We start from the raw sequence: 16072 nt of genomic DNA, 5'->3' as shown, positions 1-16072 counted from the left end.
CTATTACTTTAAACGTTCATTCACTTTTAAATGAGTTTCAAGTGATTAATTAAATTATACGAATTGCTCTGTGTTCTATAAAAAGAGATTCTATTTTCTCTTACAGTTTAATTATAAATCAATCCAAACCAATACAGTGTATAATAATATTCTTATCTATCAGAAAAATAGACAAAATAATTATAATAATTTATGGTAATATTAAAAATAATTACATAATATAATTGCTTTTAAATGTTCAATTTATTTAGTATTTTTTGTTTATACAATTTCTATTTATTCTCCTTTGCTGATTGATTTTTCATCAAATTCACTGATCTTCAATTTATCTTTTAACCTCTGCAACTGAATCTTATTGCCATTCTTTTCAGCTTCCTCTCTACTTTTAGATAGATCATGGGCAGCTAGAAAAGATCTTTCGTTCATTCTTTCCCTATCAAGGGTAATGGAATTCCTAAAATATGGCACAACTTACAATAATAAAAACCAGGATTGAAAAATTGACTCACCTAATTGCTATAATTTGCAAACCAAAACCAGTCAATGTTAGGATTACACACAAAATGACTATAGCAGCATTAGAAACTTTCTGAACTCCTTGAATCCCATAATATGGTTGACTCTCATAAAACCTATCATAGCTTCTGTTCCTGTTTCTCCAAAGACTTGGGTCATGAAAGGGGCTACAATATGTATCAATTAATTAAATAAATATGATCATTCCCCTTCAAAACATACCTTCTTTTTGATCTATATCTATATTTGGTATTGTGATGAACATTGTCATTTGTTGCTAAACCCAAATCATAATTGCTTCTTGATTGTGTCTTACTTAATGTATTGTAAGCCTCAGAGATTTCAGAGAATTTTTGGTTATCCAATATATTCTTAGTTTTATCTGGATGATACTAAATGAACTATTAATAGAAAATAACAATTGGCAAGAACTGCTAACCTGCTTAGATAATTTGATGTAGGCATCTCGAATATCTTTCTGTGAACAGTCTCTTCTTAGATTTAATGTTTCATAATGATTTTTGTGAATATTTCTAGTAAATATAAGTTTTTGGTTTGAATAATTATTCCAGATGTGTTTGCTTCACGTACCGTCTTATTAACTGTAACCTATTGCCCAAATCATTTCTAAATTTTGCAAAAATGCTGCTATATATCATAATTTCATTGGAGCGAATTTTGATGGAGCCCCCTTTTTTGACAAGACGATGACTTACCAATTTTCTGCAACTTCCTATACAATACTACTATGGAGGTTGACTATCCAATTAGGAATTCGTTTAAAATTGCACTAAATTCAACATCTTTAATTTAAAATGAATACATTACAAACACATACACTGATTTAATCAATTTAAATATTATTAAATACATCTAAATAAGTAACAACCTTCAAAATTATTTATTTTCAGAACGCCAAGTCAGATTGCCTGGTTTCAATGAATGTACAAAATTACATTCAAGCTGATTTTTGCAAAACAATCCATATTTGCATAGACGTGGGTGATAAAAAGCGCAATGCGTGTTGCTACAGTTCGGAAAGAACTTACAGGTCTGCGTCGAAGGTTTGGGTACAACAATAGGTGCCGGTAGAATCTTGCTAGTAGTATTCTTCGAATGGCTGTAAGGGCAGTCTCTACGTGTACAGCTGGCTTCAAATTTACACGGCGGATGCACGTACAGACATTTTTCGGCAAACTTACAATTCGGAAATGCTTTGCATCCGCTCACAGGATGAACGTATTCACAGAGCTCTGCCAATTTACAGGCAGGCCAATACTTGCATCGTTCTTTACATTTACTTGCTTTTTCTGCAGTTTCGGGAATATCCTTTTTATTGAATACTATAGGTGACGGAGTTCGCTTCGTTGGGGTAGTAATTGGAAAATGTGTTTTATCCACTCCGTCCAAAGTAACTATAAACTTCTGGCTGACTATAGTTTCCGATGACTGAGATGGTTCAGCATGAAGTGTAGCACCCTCGTTGATGCTCGTCAACATGTTTTTCAATTTCAGTTTTTCATTTTCGGAAACTTTAGCTTTGGTATTGTCTTTATACTTTCTTGTGAACAGTGGCGTTACATTATCTTCTACAGGAGTTTCAATAATTTTCTTCGAAATCGGTTGCTTTTGACTAATGCTTTTCTGAGCCTCAGCTACAGCTTTTAACAATAAACTAGGATTTGCTTGCCTCAAATTAAAAGGTCTAGATTTCAATTTCACTGCATTGGAAACGTCCTTTGTTATTTCTTCAATGCTAGTAGCATCATCAGTTTTAACCGTTTTTGTAGGAACAGTAATTGTGGACTTAACTCCTAACCTGCTCATAATGTTCTAAAAATATACATTTTAATAAATATAATAACAACAGAAATTCAATTATATTACCTCACGCACTTTATCCTGTTTAACAGTACTTCCATTCTTCTTTCCTAATCTATCTAAAATAGATTTCTTCTGTGAGGCTTCCTTATGTTTACTCAATATAGCATTATATTTTGCATGTAAAGAATCCCTTTCCTTATCAAACGTGATTCTTGAATGAATAGAACGTGGCTTCTCTACTTCTTTCTCAATTATAATTTTCCTAGGAACTTCTTTCAGCTTGGATTCATCTATATCTAATTCTATAAATAGACACATAATGTTATTGATAGAAAATTGTCAATGTTTAATCAACTAACCAGATTTAAGAGCTTTCTTAAAATTAATTTCTTCATCACTCTCAACTTGCAATCCAAGTCTGCTTTTAACATTCCTAATTTTCTTTTCAATCAACTCGAGTTCAATTTGATTGGTAGATGTAATTTCACTCAATAAAGGAATATCAAATTTGTCATCCTCGATTGGTTCAGACTTCTTTTCTTGCATCACAATAATTTTTCTAGCTTCTGATAATTTATTAGCTGTTATAGGTAAATCATCAGTCAATGACTTAACTTCTGATTTCTGTTTTTCCTTTTTAACTTTCTTTGCTTCTTCCTCATCCTCTTCGTTGACTGTTATTTCATTGGACTTTCTCTTTATTGGCTTTTTGAAGACATCTGGATTAGTTACATGTACTTCTTTCAATTTCTTTAGAACTATATGTAACCAATCAACAAATGTTACAGTCTTCGCGTCTAAAAATAACTGCAAATCCTCTTTCATTTGGGATTTAGTCCGTTTATTGGCAATCATAACCATAATATAGTCAGGCAGCTCATCATCTAAAATACAATATAAGATAAACAATAAAGACTTGAATAACATTTATGTTTACTCACCAACATAACAATTTAGTTCTGTCAACTTCGCTTTAATAGCAGACTAAACAAAATAGAGAAAAACATATTTATAATTCAATCGTAGGTTCAATTACACTTAACCTAGAATAATCCTTTAAAACGCCTATACCATTATATTTTCTTACCCTCATTTTCTGGCCCACTTCTATACCAACATCAGTCATATTGATACATAAATATTTCACTTTTCTGCAGTTAATATTATACCAAATTATTTTTTATTGCAAGTATAAATAATTATTGACATTTAGCTTACGTTTATGGGCAATTTGATTTTATACAACCAAACATACACCATTGATTTTTACTTGAAATTAATATTGATACAATTATATCAATGAAACTTATAACTTTGTATACACATTATATGTATATATATTATATAAATTTTAAATTGTAATTAGATAAAAATTATAATTTAAATATAAAAGAAATGCAACTACATCTATACTTTAGTATAGAAAAGTTCAAAATTGAAGTATTTATGTGATCTACTTACATATTTTGAGAAAAAAATCAAAGGTATACATACATTTATTTATATTTTTACTTTTTATATTACAATATACAATTTTACAAATTACGAAGGAACTGATTATATCACATTAGTAATTTTGTTTAAAAAAACATTAAACTTCTGTAAGAATCCTTCATATTTTATAAACCTAAATGTATATATTTAAACTTTATTGTATAACTAGTTATTAAAAAAATCAATAAAATTTGTATATAGTTTTATGACGCTGAATGAAATTGTTCGAAATAAATGTTTAATATATTTTTGAGATATAATTCACGTATGAGTTATAGAAATAATTAATTCCAAATAGTAACTTGCCTTTATAAATTAAATACAATAATAATTTATTGCTCATACATACACAAAGAGTTATATCGTAGTATTTCTGTTCTTCAATTTAAATACAATGAACTTTTAAAATATATTTGTTTCAACTTTGCTATTAGATTGTATTTATTCAGGAATTTCTTAATTAAAAAAGAAACTTTAAGGAAAATAAATAAATTAAATTTCATTGGGAATAGTTTATTTTACAAATATCTAGAATACATTATTATCACACAGCTGACAGCATAATTACATAATTTGTTTTGTCAAGTTAAAATTGGTATCTTAAAACAGATACTATTCCATTAAATTTCAATTCAAATTTGATAATACAGTAGGAATAGCCTCAGACATGAATATTATTTACATACATACACCATATATCAATTCTTTTTTTTATATCGCATACATTTAGCAAAGTACTTAAAAGATCCATTTACAAGTTGCTGTTTGGCACGATTCGCTGTATGTAGACAGCCACTTCGGTGTGAGGGTGTTCTGGCTCGAAGACCACTTGACCATCGACCTTGTGATCAGCATATTTCAGGGTGTAGACGCACTCGAAACCAAGACGAGCGATCGCTCTGGCGCTGAAGTTGCTCGTGCAATCGACTCTCATAATTCCGTAGCCTTGTTCTCGAGCCATGTCTCTGCAAAAAGGAAAGAAAAACAAGTATTTATTAATTTCATTGTCAAGTTCAACAATAAAGAGAAGGAACTTGAATATGCAAGAAAAAAACGATAAAGTTTCGAAAAACCTGTAGGAAGTTGCAAAACATATTGTTTACCAAGCATATTTATGCTGATTCATTCCAAATTAATTCAAGAATATTAAAATCAATTCAATTTGCTAAATATTCGACAAACAATAATCATTTTTATCTTAATGAGCAGAATCAATTTCAATTATTTGCACAAACTGTTATTAATTTTGTATTCTTGTTCATATTACTCATTAACGCGTTGTGATGAAGAGAACAAATTTAAGGCGATGCTACGTAGTTGCAAAATCCTAGCCGATTAGAATCCTTACGAACACGAAAAGCTGGATTACAGTATTGTCTCATTAAATTTAATAGTAATGAATAAAAAAGTAAATTATATACGCATGTGTCTACAAGTACAAGTTTTGTATCCTTGCTCAATTGATAAATTGTAAATTTGATTTGCGTTGCATTTGCACTTCTTACATAATATTTACGCAATAAAATAAATCGTATAATTTTGCGTGCCATGCGAATATTGTTACGGTAGGGAATGCGAAGGGAGGAGAAGAAGCTTTCATTGGTAAAGGTCAAAGTGGGTCAAGGATCGAATCAATCTTTCACTTCCCCCGCCCTCTGGGCTCGTGGAAAATAAGGGAGGCTCGTCTTCCTTTTCGCTTTTAGCCGTACAATAAATAAACGAGCGAGAATGAAATCCTCGAATTCACTCTCGCATCACGAATCCAAAATCATTCTATTTATCTTGAATATGTGCGCTTAATAGCACTCAAGAAAAAGAGAGCAGAAGCGGGGAAGAATGCTTTATTTTTTTATTTAATCGTAATGGAAATTGCGTAATATTTTGGTTACCTTGTCCGATCCATGAGTTGCTTGGCAATGCCTCTTCCTCTCCAAGTTGTATCGACTGATAAGATTTTAACATTCATCACGCTATTCACGTCTGGAAATTTACCGAAAATATCGGCTTGTTTGTCCACGGTTTCTAAAAGGTTCAGGATTTTGGCGAACTTTTCATTCGGACAGTCCTCTTCGTCCTCTTCCACATCGTTCCTACGCATAGCTCCATTCAAGCACACTCCGACAACCTTTCCAGATTCGGATACGGCCATCAGAGAAAGACCATCTTTGATGGATTTAACCGAGAATTCCTCCAATTCCAAGCATGTGGCGTCGTCTCCTTCCAACAGTTTCACATTAACATTCAGCGGTTCGTCGCGGAAGAAGAATTTGCGTAGAAAACCAATGACTTTTTCCACGTCCGGCTTCGTTATTATTTGAATATCGTATGGTTCCACTGGTGGTGAACTCAGTGGGGTCGTCGGGGTGGAAGGCGTAGACATGCTGTCAGAAGACTGCAAGAAAAAAGTACATACAATAAAAATCCTATTTGGATTCAAAATGTCATATAATTTTTCCATTGGCATTGAATTAAATTATTCGAATAAAAAAAAGTGATTGTCTTTGTTTTAATCATATGCACATGACAAATTACTGTAATTATTATGTTTTTTAATGAGCCTCTATGAGAAATATAAACTGTAATAAAAGTGCCTGTTGTATCAAAGTATGTCTAATATATCGTTTCCTTTTTTCTTAGTAATTTTACACTAATTATTAAATTATAATTGCAAATAATTTTTGTAAATTGATTACATGAAACAAACAAAAAATAAATCTGTCTGCGTGTATAATTATGACATTTTTTTTAGACTTTGACCAAGCGCTGCAAACAAAAACATAAGCAACACAAACAATAATTTGTTTATTAGGAAATGAGCTATTATGCTCCGAGCGAATGGCCGTAATCCTTACAAATGATGACATAAGATGCGGAACTGAATTAGCATGTTTCCTCAAAACGCACATAAAAGCGAATCTTCCAAGATCAATGCTATAAATTAAACAAATCATTATGTTTTTTTGTGTTTAATTATTAAACGAAAGACCATAAAAGATGTATTTAAAATAAATATATATATACACAAGTTGGCCTTGATGCACGAAGTATATGTAAATATGTTTTGGTAGCTTAAAAAAATAAATTATACTCTGCACATTTTAAATTGAAATGCTGCTTTTGTAGAGATTTGTAGGAAACCAAAAATTACCTGTTAAATTAAAATAATTGACACAATAATTTAGTGTTTAATGAATGTGATTAACATTGACATCTAATTTAATTGCTCTCCTCTAATTGTTGCATCAGTTTCATATACAAGAGTAGTAAAAACTTGGAAAATATTTGTTACAAGATAGTTTAGGTTTCAAGAAAAGCTATAATTTTTAGTACATGATTTAAATATTTACATATATTTGATGTACTTTGTTAATTGTTGAACATGACTTTCTTATATAAATATAATGTGTATTTAAAATTAATAAATCTGTGTTACAAGATAATTTAGATTGTAATTAATGTAATAATCTGTCTCATTATGAATATATTTACATATCTTTTAAGTTATCCACTGCATATAAAATACGTAATTTATCCTGAATCACATTTAAATTCTTACAAAAGAAAACGAACAATAAGTAGCAGTTTCTATGAGCTGATCTATAAATTGATCCAATTAGCCGAATGTTCGCCTTTCTGGCATGCGGTCAAGAATAAACTATAAATAAAATTATTTGCGCGTATTTACAAACATTCGCGTGGAAATGTAATATACAGATAGTATTTGATAATACCATCACAATGTAACTATGATTTATGCATGTAATATTTTGATTTAAAAAAAAATAGAAAATTAATTACCACGCTTGGGAAAAATCGTAGCTTTTCGAATTTTCCAGGAAGTGTGAAAAACGCAGATTGCATTTCGACGGCCATCTTGATTTATTGATAATAAAGTTATGCGTTTCCGGGTTGGATTGGTATCTCCGTTGTTGTGCACGTTGTATTGCGGATGTATATCGGATTATCGTGATTTCGCGTAGTTGTGGGTGGATTCGCGCCGCCTGTACGACTGGCTGCTGCCATAAATTCAAGCCATTTTATATACCCCCCTGACGTTGGTGGAGAGAAAAACAGTTTCGAGCCGAACGGTAGCGGACGAATACAGTGTTTCTGCAACTACTTCTTAATGGTCTAGTTCATGGACAAGAGATTGGCTCAAATTGGTAGCAGAAAAAAAAATCACAACGTTCGATTAACCGCACCTGAATCTTATTATTGTTATATATGAAAGGTGTTTTTATTTTTATACAATACTTCTTATTCAATTCCTCATGCAAACTATATACTTATTGATTTTAATATACTTTTTGTACGAACCACTATAACGTACAGTCAATTAAAAAGTTTAGACAAATTCTTATTTACAAGATTATTTTATTTAATTCCCTCCAGTTAATCAGATGATTTATATTAAGTATAAAGTTATAATGTTAAATCAATATTAACTAATTAAATAAAAAATATAAATACATAAATATTTCTAATAATGTAACAAAAGTTACTACTTTTTATAGATAAATCAAAACTTATTGTTTTTGATTTTTTTATCTTGTGCATTCTTCTAGAAAAAGAACAAAATATAGTTAAGCTTTAGTTTATTTAAGTATTCTATAAAATAACTTACATCCAAGAAGTATAAATTGCAATTTTCCTGTCGTAATTATTTGTATTATTTTCATTACCAAAATATAATTGAAAACCAAACTTTTCTTATTAAAAATTTTATGAATCCAAAAATAAATGTCTGTAACATATGTATTTAATCTGTTATGATTCTGATAGAAACTTTTCGAAACTGTTTTAATCATTTTTTTTTATTATATAATATTGTTTTACTTTTATTTAAGTTAAAAAGTAAAACAATATTGCACCAAAAAAATCTGGTTTATATTGAATTGATCAAGGAATTTCGAACTATTCAATTTCTAAATTCAATAACAAGAAAATAAATTTAAGGGTTTTTAATTTTTAAATATGTTCAATCTCATAAATAACCTTGAATTCGTGTGTATACGGTACATACACAAATTTAAATTTGGAATATTTTATTGACTTTACATAGTTTTCCGAACGCAAGCTAATATTTGGACTCAGTACTCGTTTTTTTTTTACACCGTGTTTCGATCATTAATAATTACCAAATCTTTCTACGCATATACATGATGTATTATTATTGATGAATAATGTATGTAAATTGTATTTATTATTCTTCCTATAAAGAAATAGAAGTATATTTTATTTATTTAATGAATTGTTTTAATCAGTCGAAAAAAACTTTACATAAATTGATTTCAGGAACCGAAATATGAAAATTTTGAAGATTTTGTTGGTGACCTTAACATTTCTGAGTTGCATTATTTAGAGGCTATTTGGAGGTATGGATATAAATTGCTTCTTTATAGTAGTAAACAAACATGATTTTTACAGGGTTACAACAATCATTGTATTGCGTATCCAAATTTTTGTTTTTCTCAAGATGTATCTGAATGCGTCAATTTATTAAATCTTGCTTCACCTTATTATGGCCGAGTTTGGAAATACCAAAACTTTTTTAACGGTTAAATTTTATTTGAAAGGATAGAATACAAGACCACTTTTTTATTGTGAAGCGTAACGCATTCGATTTAGTAGTCGATTTTTTAATAATTTAGATCAAAGAATATTAAGAAGTAAATTATTTTAATTTTCAAACTTACTTAATTAAAGATTTCCAGTTTTCAATAGTCCTTTGATTGAAAAATTAAAAAAAAAAACAATAAATTTTGTAATCATTATTAAATCTGCAAATTGGAAATTTGTTTTTATATGCAACATGATAATGATGCAAGTATACACTAAAACACTAAACTCAATACAGTATTAAAATAAGGTTTAAGCGAAGTTTGCTTATGTTCGTAATTTACTACAAGCGACGTTTTTCTTTGTATTAAATATAATAAATAATGAAAAAAATATTAGGTATTATCAATACAAAAATAAAACTAAAATGTATTTTCAATATGACCTTCAGACATAATTGAACAATGACAAAAAAAAACATATAAAAACCGGTAATAAAATGTAGGTTTGCTTTTTATTTCACATGAAATGGTTTCTGAATAAGAAAATTATTATTTTTTTAATAATTTAATGTTTTTCTCTTCCATAATCATTTCTATTATTAGATTTCTTAATACCATATCGCAACGATAAATTGTTGTATTGTAAGTAAAATTATCATTCCAGATAATAAAAAAATGTTGTTGAGATTGGAACTATGAACTTTGAAAATAAAACAACGAATAGCTTTTAATTTTCAAGGAAGAATAACAATGTCTCTATTGACGAACTTATGTTAACTTTACATCTTCATTATTCAATGGATTGTTTATCGTGCATACTTAAATATTTTAATTGCGTATTGTGTAATGTCAATTACATTTCTTTGCACGTTAGATGAACGTACGAACTGGGGGAATTGCAAAGTAAGTAAATGACTAAAGAAAAGTATCTAAATGGGTGAATCAATGGGAGCAGCAGTTTGCAACGTTAAAATGGGCTATAATTTCGGGATCAATGATATGCAGAAGGTTGGATTCGGCGCTGCAAGGTTTTCATGCAATAAAATGCATACGGTTTGTAAACCGAAAATCACCTGCATACATCTATGAACGCTTAATTACACACGTAGTAGTACCATTATTTGCTTATTGACTCTGATCGTTGATTTCACGCTTGTCTATATAATTATGCGCACATGGCTTTTCGCCTTTAACGTTAATTTGCTGCAGATTGATTAATTATGTGCGTAACACTGTGGATTTCCATATATTAATTTATTTACACATTTATTTGTATATGATTATAATAATTACGTTTTTAGTTGCGTTTTTATATTATTTGTAATAAATAATCCTTAACAAGCTTCGCTTATGCATTACAATTTCTGCAAGAAAACATTGATTTAATCCAAGTCGACGTAAAAAAGAAACTAATATAAAGAGACTTTTTGTTTACAAATTAAATTCTACAACAATCTAATACACAATATCGATACCAGTAACTTTATATAATTATTTTGCAAATACGTTACATTTTGATATATTAAGGATTTTTATAAAATTGCAAGTAATGTTTTGTTGTTGCTGTAATTCAAATTCAGTAGTTCAGAAATAGTACATAGCTTCTATTTGCATAATCTATGTTTCAGTTTAAGTTATAACACATGTGTTTACTTTCTGTGGAGCGAATGTAACGCAATAATAATAAAATAAACATATCTATTAAAACATCATGTCTCTATTTACATAAGTCTTCTCTATCGTTTTAAAGGTGTTAAGAAAATGAGATTTTTGTAGAGCCTTAAAGAAAATGAATTTTGACAAAATTAAACATTAAAATAATAAATATTTAATAAATTGAATGTTATGAAAAGAAGATTTTTTTGTAGAACATAGAAGAAAATGAATATATTGTTATAACAAAAGCAGATTTTAGTCAAAAGTCCATGACCTATGAGAAAAACAGGAGTAAATAGCAAATAAAAGTAATAAATATTTAGTAAATTGGAGTCAATGCCGCAAAACCGCACTCAGAAGATTTGGAGAATAATAACCTCGATCATCAAATCTTCCTATATAGATATTTCCTTATCTTCTTTAAAGCCGGAATTAAATAATTTAAATTTACAAACATATTTTGTTTTATAAAAACATATAAATAAATATGATTTTTACTGTTGTAGTAACGATCGTAGTCGCTAATATGTTACATTTGGAGTTAAGAGGTTAAAATGGAAACGCAGAATATCACCTTCCCATTGAAATTTTTCCATTTTACGTCATCTCTTTTTTATAACTGTCAATCGTTAATTATGCTTAATAAATTGTAATTCATCAAAGGATTGAGTGGAAAGGAATTCATATGATTTTATAATATATACAATCATATGTATATTTATTTTTATCTTATTCCAGGTATTTTAATAAGATTGATGAAAATATAATCATTAATATGTATTTAAAAAAATTGCCTATATGAGGCAAACAACACCGTCTGTTTCAAGAAATATTTATGCAAATATTCGATAATTGTCAATCAATTAATTGAATATTAACCATGTGATTTATTTATTTAATTATTATGTAGTGTAATTAAATTAGATTAATTGGCTCATATGTATTGCATTTAATAACCAAAGTAATAATAATCTAATACCAGAGAAAAGACAGACCTGTGATCTTTTGCAATGGTTACTTTTTGATTTGTACGACTTTTGCATACGAAAATCACTATACCAAGTTTTATATAATTAAGATACTAAAAAATAACTACGTTACAACATAACAATGATACTTTACGTTTCTGTTTGTCAGTTATTAATTTATATAAAAGAGATTTGTGTGAATATCCAATTTAATATTTTTATATTATGAAAACCTATTATATTTTTTATGTTATTTTTCATACATATAAATAATTATTATCTGAGTTTCTATTTCTGTAAAAGAATTGATTTTTTATGTAAAGTGGAACCTCGCTTACCGAGCAAAATAAATTGTAAGAATTACTCGATTAACGAGCGACGTTTTCACAGTGAAAGGAGAAGTATCAGATTGTGCGCCTGCTACATTATATTTTACATTGGTTTATTTGGGGAAAATTGTTTCACTATACGAGTATTTAATTATACGAGTAAAATCTGGAAATTCTAGAACGGATTATACTCGTTAAGCGAGGTTCCAATGTATAAGCTTTTGATTTCATTTCACATCTCTTTATATTTGTGACAATAATTCGATCGTAATAATAAAAAGAATCTACTATTAATATAATGTGGATATGCATAATAAGCATTATAATTATTTATTTCGCAGGAATCGTAACGCATATTGATTGTTATCAGTAAAGATTAGACTGTCAATCAATTAGTTTCCGAGCAAATAATACTTAAAATAAAAAACGAAATATCGATTTATAATTATCGCATAAATCTATAATGCAATAGCAAACAACAGATTAAATTGTGCGTGAGCAAAGAGCAAACACAATTCGAGAGAATCCATTTGAATTTTATCCCAAGTTTAATCTAAATTACTTGTCAGTTTGTAATTGATATCAATGTACAATGGAACCTCGCTTAACGAGTATTTCGCTCAACAAGCAAAATGAATTGTAAGAAAAATTACTCGCTTAACGAGCGACGTTTCGCATAACGAGTGACGATGAAAAGAGAAGTCCAGGATTGCGCACTATACGAGTATTTCACTATAAGAGTAAAAATCTGGAAAATGTGGAACGGATTAAACTCGCAAGTTTCCACTGTATATCTCATGCTAAAAATGAACATATCGTTATGAATTTATTTAATAATGTTTTCTAAATATTTCTATAATATAATATTTTTAAGGTTTTAGACTAAACAAATATATTGTTAATATTAAATAAGAGTTTTCTTAATAATTCTTTGTAATATGTTGTAGAAATATTACTTGAATAGACTCGAATGAATCCTCAAAAATTAACTCAGTATTTTTATTATTTGTATAAAAAAAAATAGTTTGGAGAGCAAGCAAATCCGTATGAAAGTCGATCACCTTTGCTCCGGCACTACAATCGTTTATTCACGATGCAGGGTTAAAGCCAGTCTCATAAATCTGTAATCACTAAGTACATCAACCTACACTATACATGGTAATGTATACGAATTATTCAATCTTTAGTATCTGTACTGCATATTTAAATATTAATGCATTTACATATACATAAATAACAGATCATTCATTTCTTTACGAAAGTATATAACAATATTGTATTTACTTAAATTTGAAATAAAGAGATCATCAACTTATTTGTTTCATCATCAAAACTTCTTCCGAATGTATAGGATAAAAAATATCAATCAAAATTATATATAACAGGCATGATTAATAATTTGAACTTCAGATTTCTTTGTTACCATTTCATTTTTTTTTAATAAAAAAAAACTTTGCATCAAACGAAGGTCAACTAAATAAATATAAGAAAGCAACATAACAACATTTACTCGAATATTTATGTGCAGCAGGTAGTAAATTTTTTTCTTCGAGTTGTGGTTAATTCTGCTTGATTCGTCTTACAAGGCTTCAACAATTAACGAAGATTACTAAAAAATTGCTTCCCAGAATTGTATTGTAGATAAAACAAAATCAGAATTAAACCTCGACCATAATATACAATTAATTTAATGTTAACTTAATTTCATGGAAAATAAATAATGAAAGCATTATATTTAATTTAATTGAGGAAGTAATTTTCTTAATTATTTTCAATTAAAATTTGTTTATAATTTTATTAACACGCGTTTTGGAATATATAACACTATATGTTTAGAATCAATATGGATATAGTTTAATGAATACAAAAATAAACATATAACTGTGTCGCATATATAATATTTAGTTGACTAACGTCACTGAAGCAGTGTTTCATGGTACGCAGAAACGAGTTTTATGTTGTTGTTTTTTTTTATATTGAAGCATATTTGTATCGATTTTAAAGTGTGGCATAAATCTTTACTCACTTCAGAATATATTTTTTATTTTATTTAAGAAATGACTGCGTGTTATGTGAAATGCACTATCGTAAATTACAGGTAATCATCATGAATGAAGCATCAAGTGTTCATAAATAGCTTCTAAACTATTAATTTAATATAAATGGTTTCAATTAAACGTTATTTTTATAGCGTTTAACTGGAGATTTATGAGATAAATAAATCCTTGATGTAATGGAATTTGACCAATTATTATCTAATAAACAATTAATAATAAACCACAGTTTATTATAAATCGCTTAATCATCATACAGCATAGATTTGTCTAAAACAATTTTGAATATAAAATTTGAAGAAAAAAAAAATTAATGTATGAATATTAATTAAGGATCGGGCATTTACGTATCAACAAAAGATAGACTACGGTAAATGCTAACACTTGTTTCGTGCGTAGCGTAAATCATTATTGATATCGTTGATGCCTGGGCGAAACCCAGCACTGCAAGTTTGTATATTCTGGTCTCCAAGGAGACCAACCGCCTTCAATTGCAAAGCCTGGGATTTCTGTTAGCAACAGATAAGATCGATATATTCCTTATCCGATTCTTAAATTCAATTCAGCTCAATCAAACCCGCATATACACTGCTAAAAAAATCTGGTGGAATATACAAAGGGTGCGGAGATGGAAAATGTACTCGGATAATTTGTAATTATAATTTGTATTTATACCATATAAAAACATGTAAAAAATAAATGAAGAAACGCCAGTTGCTTTCAACAACCTTGATCTTACTATTTCTCGTATACTACATTTTAATAGGCATTTTTTTTTTGTACATAATATTATAAATATATTAAATTACGAGTTTGCTAAATCATAGTAAGTAACATTACGGTTAAGAATAAATTTTATCATTCGCGATTCATTAGATTTTGTAGCAGGAAACATGAGAAATGCCTCGCACAGTGCGGTTTCTATCAGTCCGGATTTACGATAGCACGGTTTGAGGTTTTCAAAACAAAGAAATTCTTAAAAGTTAGTACACAAAATTATTTCTTAATTTGGTTTTTTTCCATTTATAGAGTCAAGTCTATTGTCTTATTATGCATAGGTTTTGCTTTATTAATGTAAGAATTTTCACTATAACAACAAAATGATATAGATCACCTGTTTAAGTACTATCTCCGAAATATTTTGTTTAACTTTAACTAAAAAACATATATCAAGTAAACAATGAATGTGTGTATTTAAATATTTCTCAATTTTCTAGAAAATGAACCATTATAAACGTAAATAACAATATCAGCCGTAATCACAATAAAGACTAATATCAATTAAAACTAATTTCATAAACCAATTTTTATATACAATTTTCTATTTGTAATTCTAGATAATAAAAAAACGTTATTGCGACAGAACTGAGAGATATATGAATTACAACTATGGTTTTGTTCACTTGCGTCTCGAGTTTCTCGCCTGAATATACATAATATGCGTGTGAAACCAGAAAAATCCTTCAGGATATATCATTATATATATCTTCGAAAATGATAATACAGGAAAACTCCTTTTACAACAACGTCACACCTAGTTTAAATGACCTACTGTATAAATAACTCCTTCCTTTTGTTAATACTCTCCTTGAGCTCAAACCGTCCGTATTTAAATTATACGATCTTATTGTTACAAATTATTACAGCTTGAAAAAATAATGTGATTGAAT

At 28.6% G+C, this 16072-nt stretch overlaps 3 protein-coding genes across 5 annotated transcripts in view; all 3 read right to left on the bottom strand.

Moving 5' to 3' along the window:
* Window positions 1–242: 242 nt before the first annotated feature.
* On the bottom strand, window positions 243–1242 carry LOC108569542 (dnaJ-like protein 60). Its single transcript, XM_017931127.1, has 5 exons — window positions 1108–1242; window positions 956–1049; window positions 739–908; window positions 510–683; window positions 243–454 (listed from the first exon to the last, which is right to left on the bottom strand). Exons 1-5 carry the CDS (start codon window positions 1173–1175, stop codon window positions 277–279), a joined length of 684 nt encoding a protein of 227 aa, XP_017786616.1. The 5' UTR covers window positions 1176–1242; the 3' UTR covers window positions 243–276.
* Window positions 1243–1398: 156 nt separating this feature from the next.
* On the bottom strand, window positions 1399–3558 carry LOC108569539 (zinc finger CCCH domain-containing protein 14). The gene is made up of 5 exons (XM_017931124.1): window positions 3428–3558; window positions 3282–3324; window positions 2700–3224; window positions 2404–2642; window positions 1399–2349 (listed from the first exon to the last, which is right to left on the bottom strand). The coding sequence occupies exons 1-5, from the start codon at window positions 3464–3466 to the stop codon at window positions 1414–1416; spliced, it is 1782 nt and encodes a 593-aa protein (XP_017786613.1). The 5' UTR covers window positions 3467–3558; the 3' UTR covers window positions 1399–1413.
* Window positions 3559–4331: 773 nt separating this feature from the next.
* LOC108569545 (dopamine N-acetyltransferase-like) overlaps window positions 4332–16072 on the bottom strand; it is a 13975-nt gene continuing 2234 nt past the window's right edge. For 2 of the 3 annotated variants that reach the window (XM_017931132.1, XM_017931133.1), the window contains exons 2-3: window positions 5724–6226; window positions 4332–4799 (exon numbers count right to left, since the gene is read on the bottom strand). In XM_017931132.1, coding sequence (XP_017786621.1) covers window positions 4586–4799; window positions 5724–6226 — 717 coding nt within the window. In that variant the 3' untranslated portion in view covers window positions 4332–4585. Of the gene's footprint in view, window positions 4800–5723; window positions 6227–7632; window positions 7873–16072 lie in introns of those variants that run through there. The other variant, XM_017931131.1, reaches the window with a different exon arrangement.

The sequence above is a fragment of the Nicrophorus vespilloides genome, unplaced genomic scaffold (assembly GCF_001412225.1).
Source record: "Nicrophorus vespilloides isolate i.1.1-1 unplaced genomic scaffold, Nicve_v1.0, whole genome shotgun sequence".
Taxonomy (NCBI): Eukaryota; Metazoa; Arthropoda; class Insecta; order Coleoptera; family Silphidae; genus Nicrophorus; species Nicrophorus vespilloides.
Note: the sequence above shows the minus strand (reverse complement) of the source record. Positions and strands in the feature narration are given on the sequence as shown.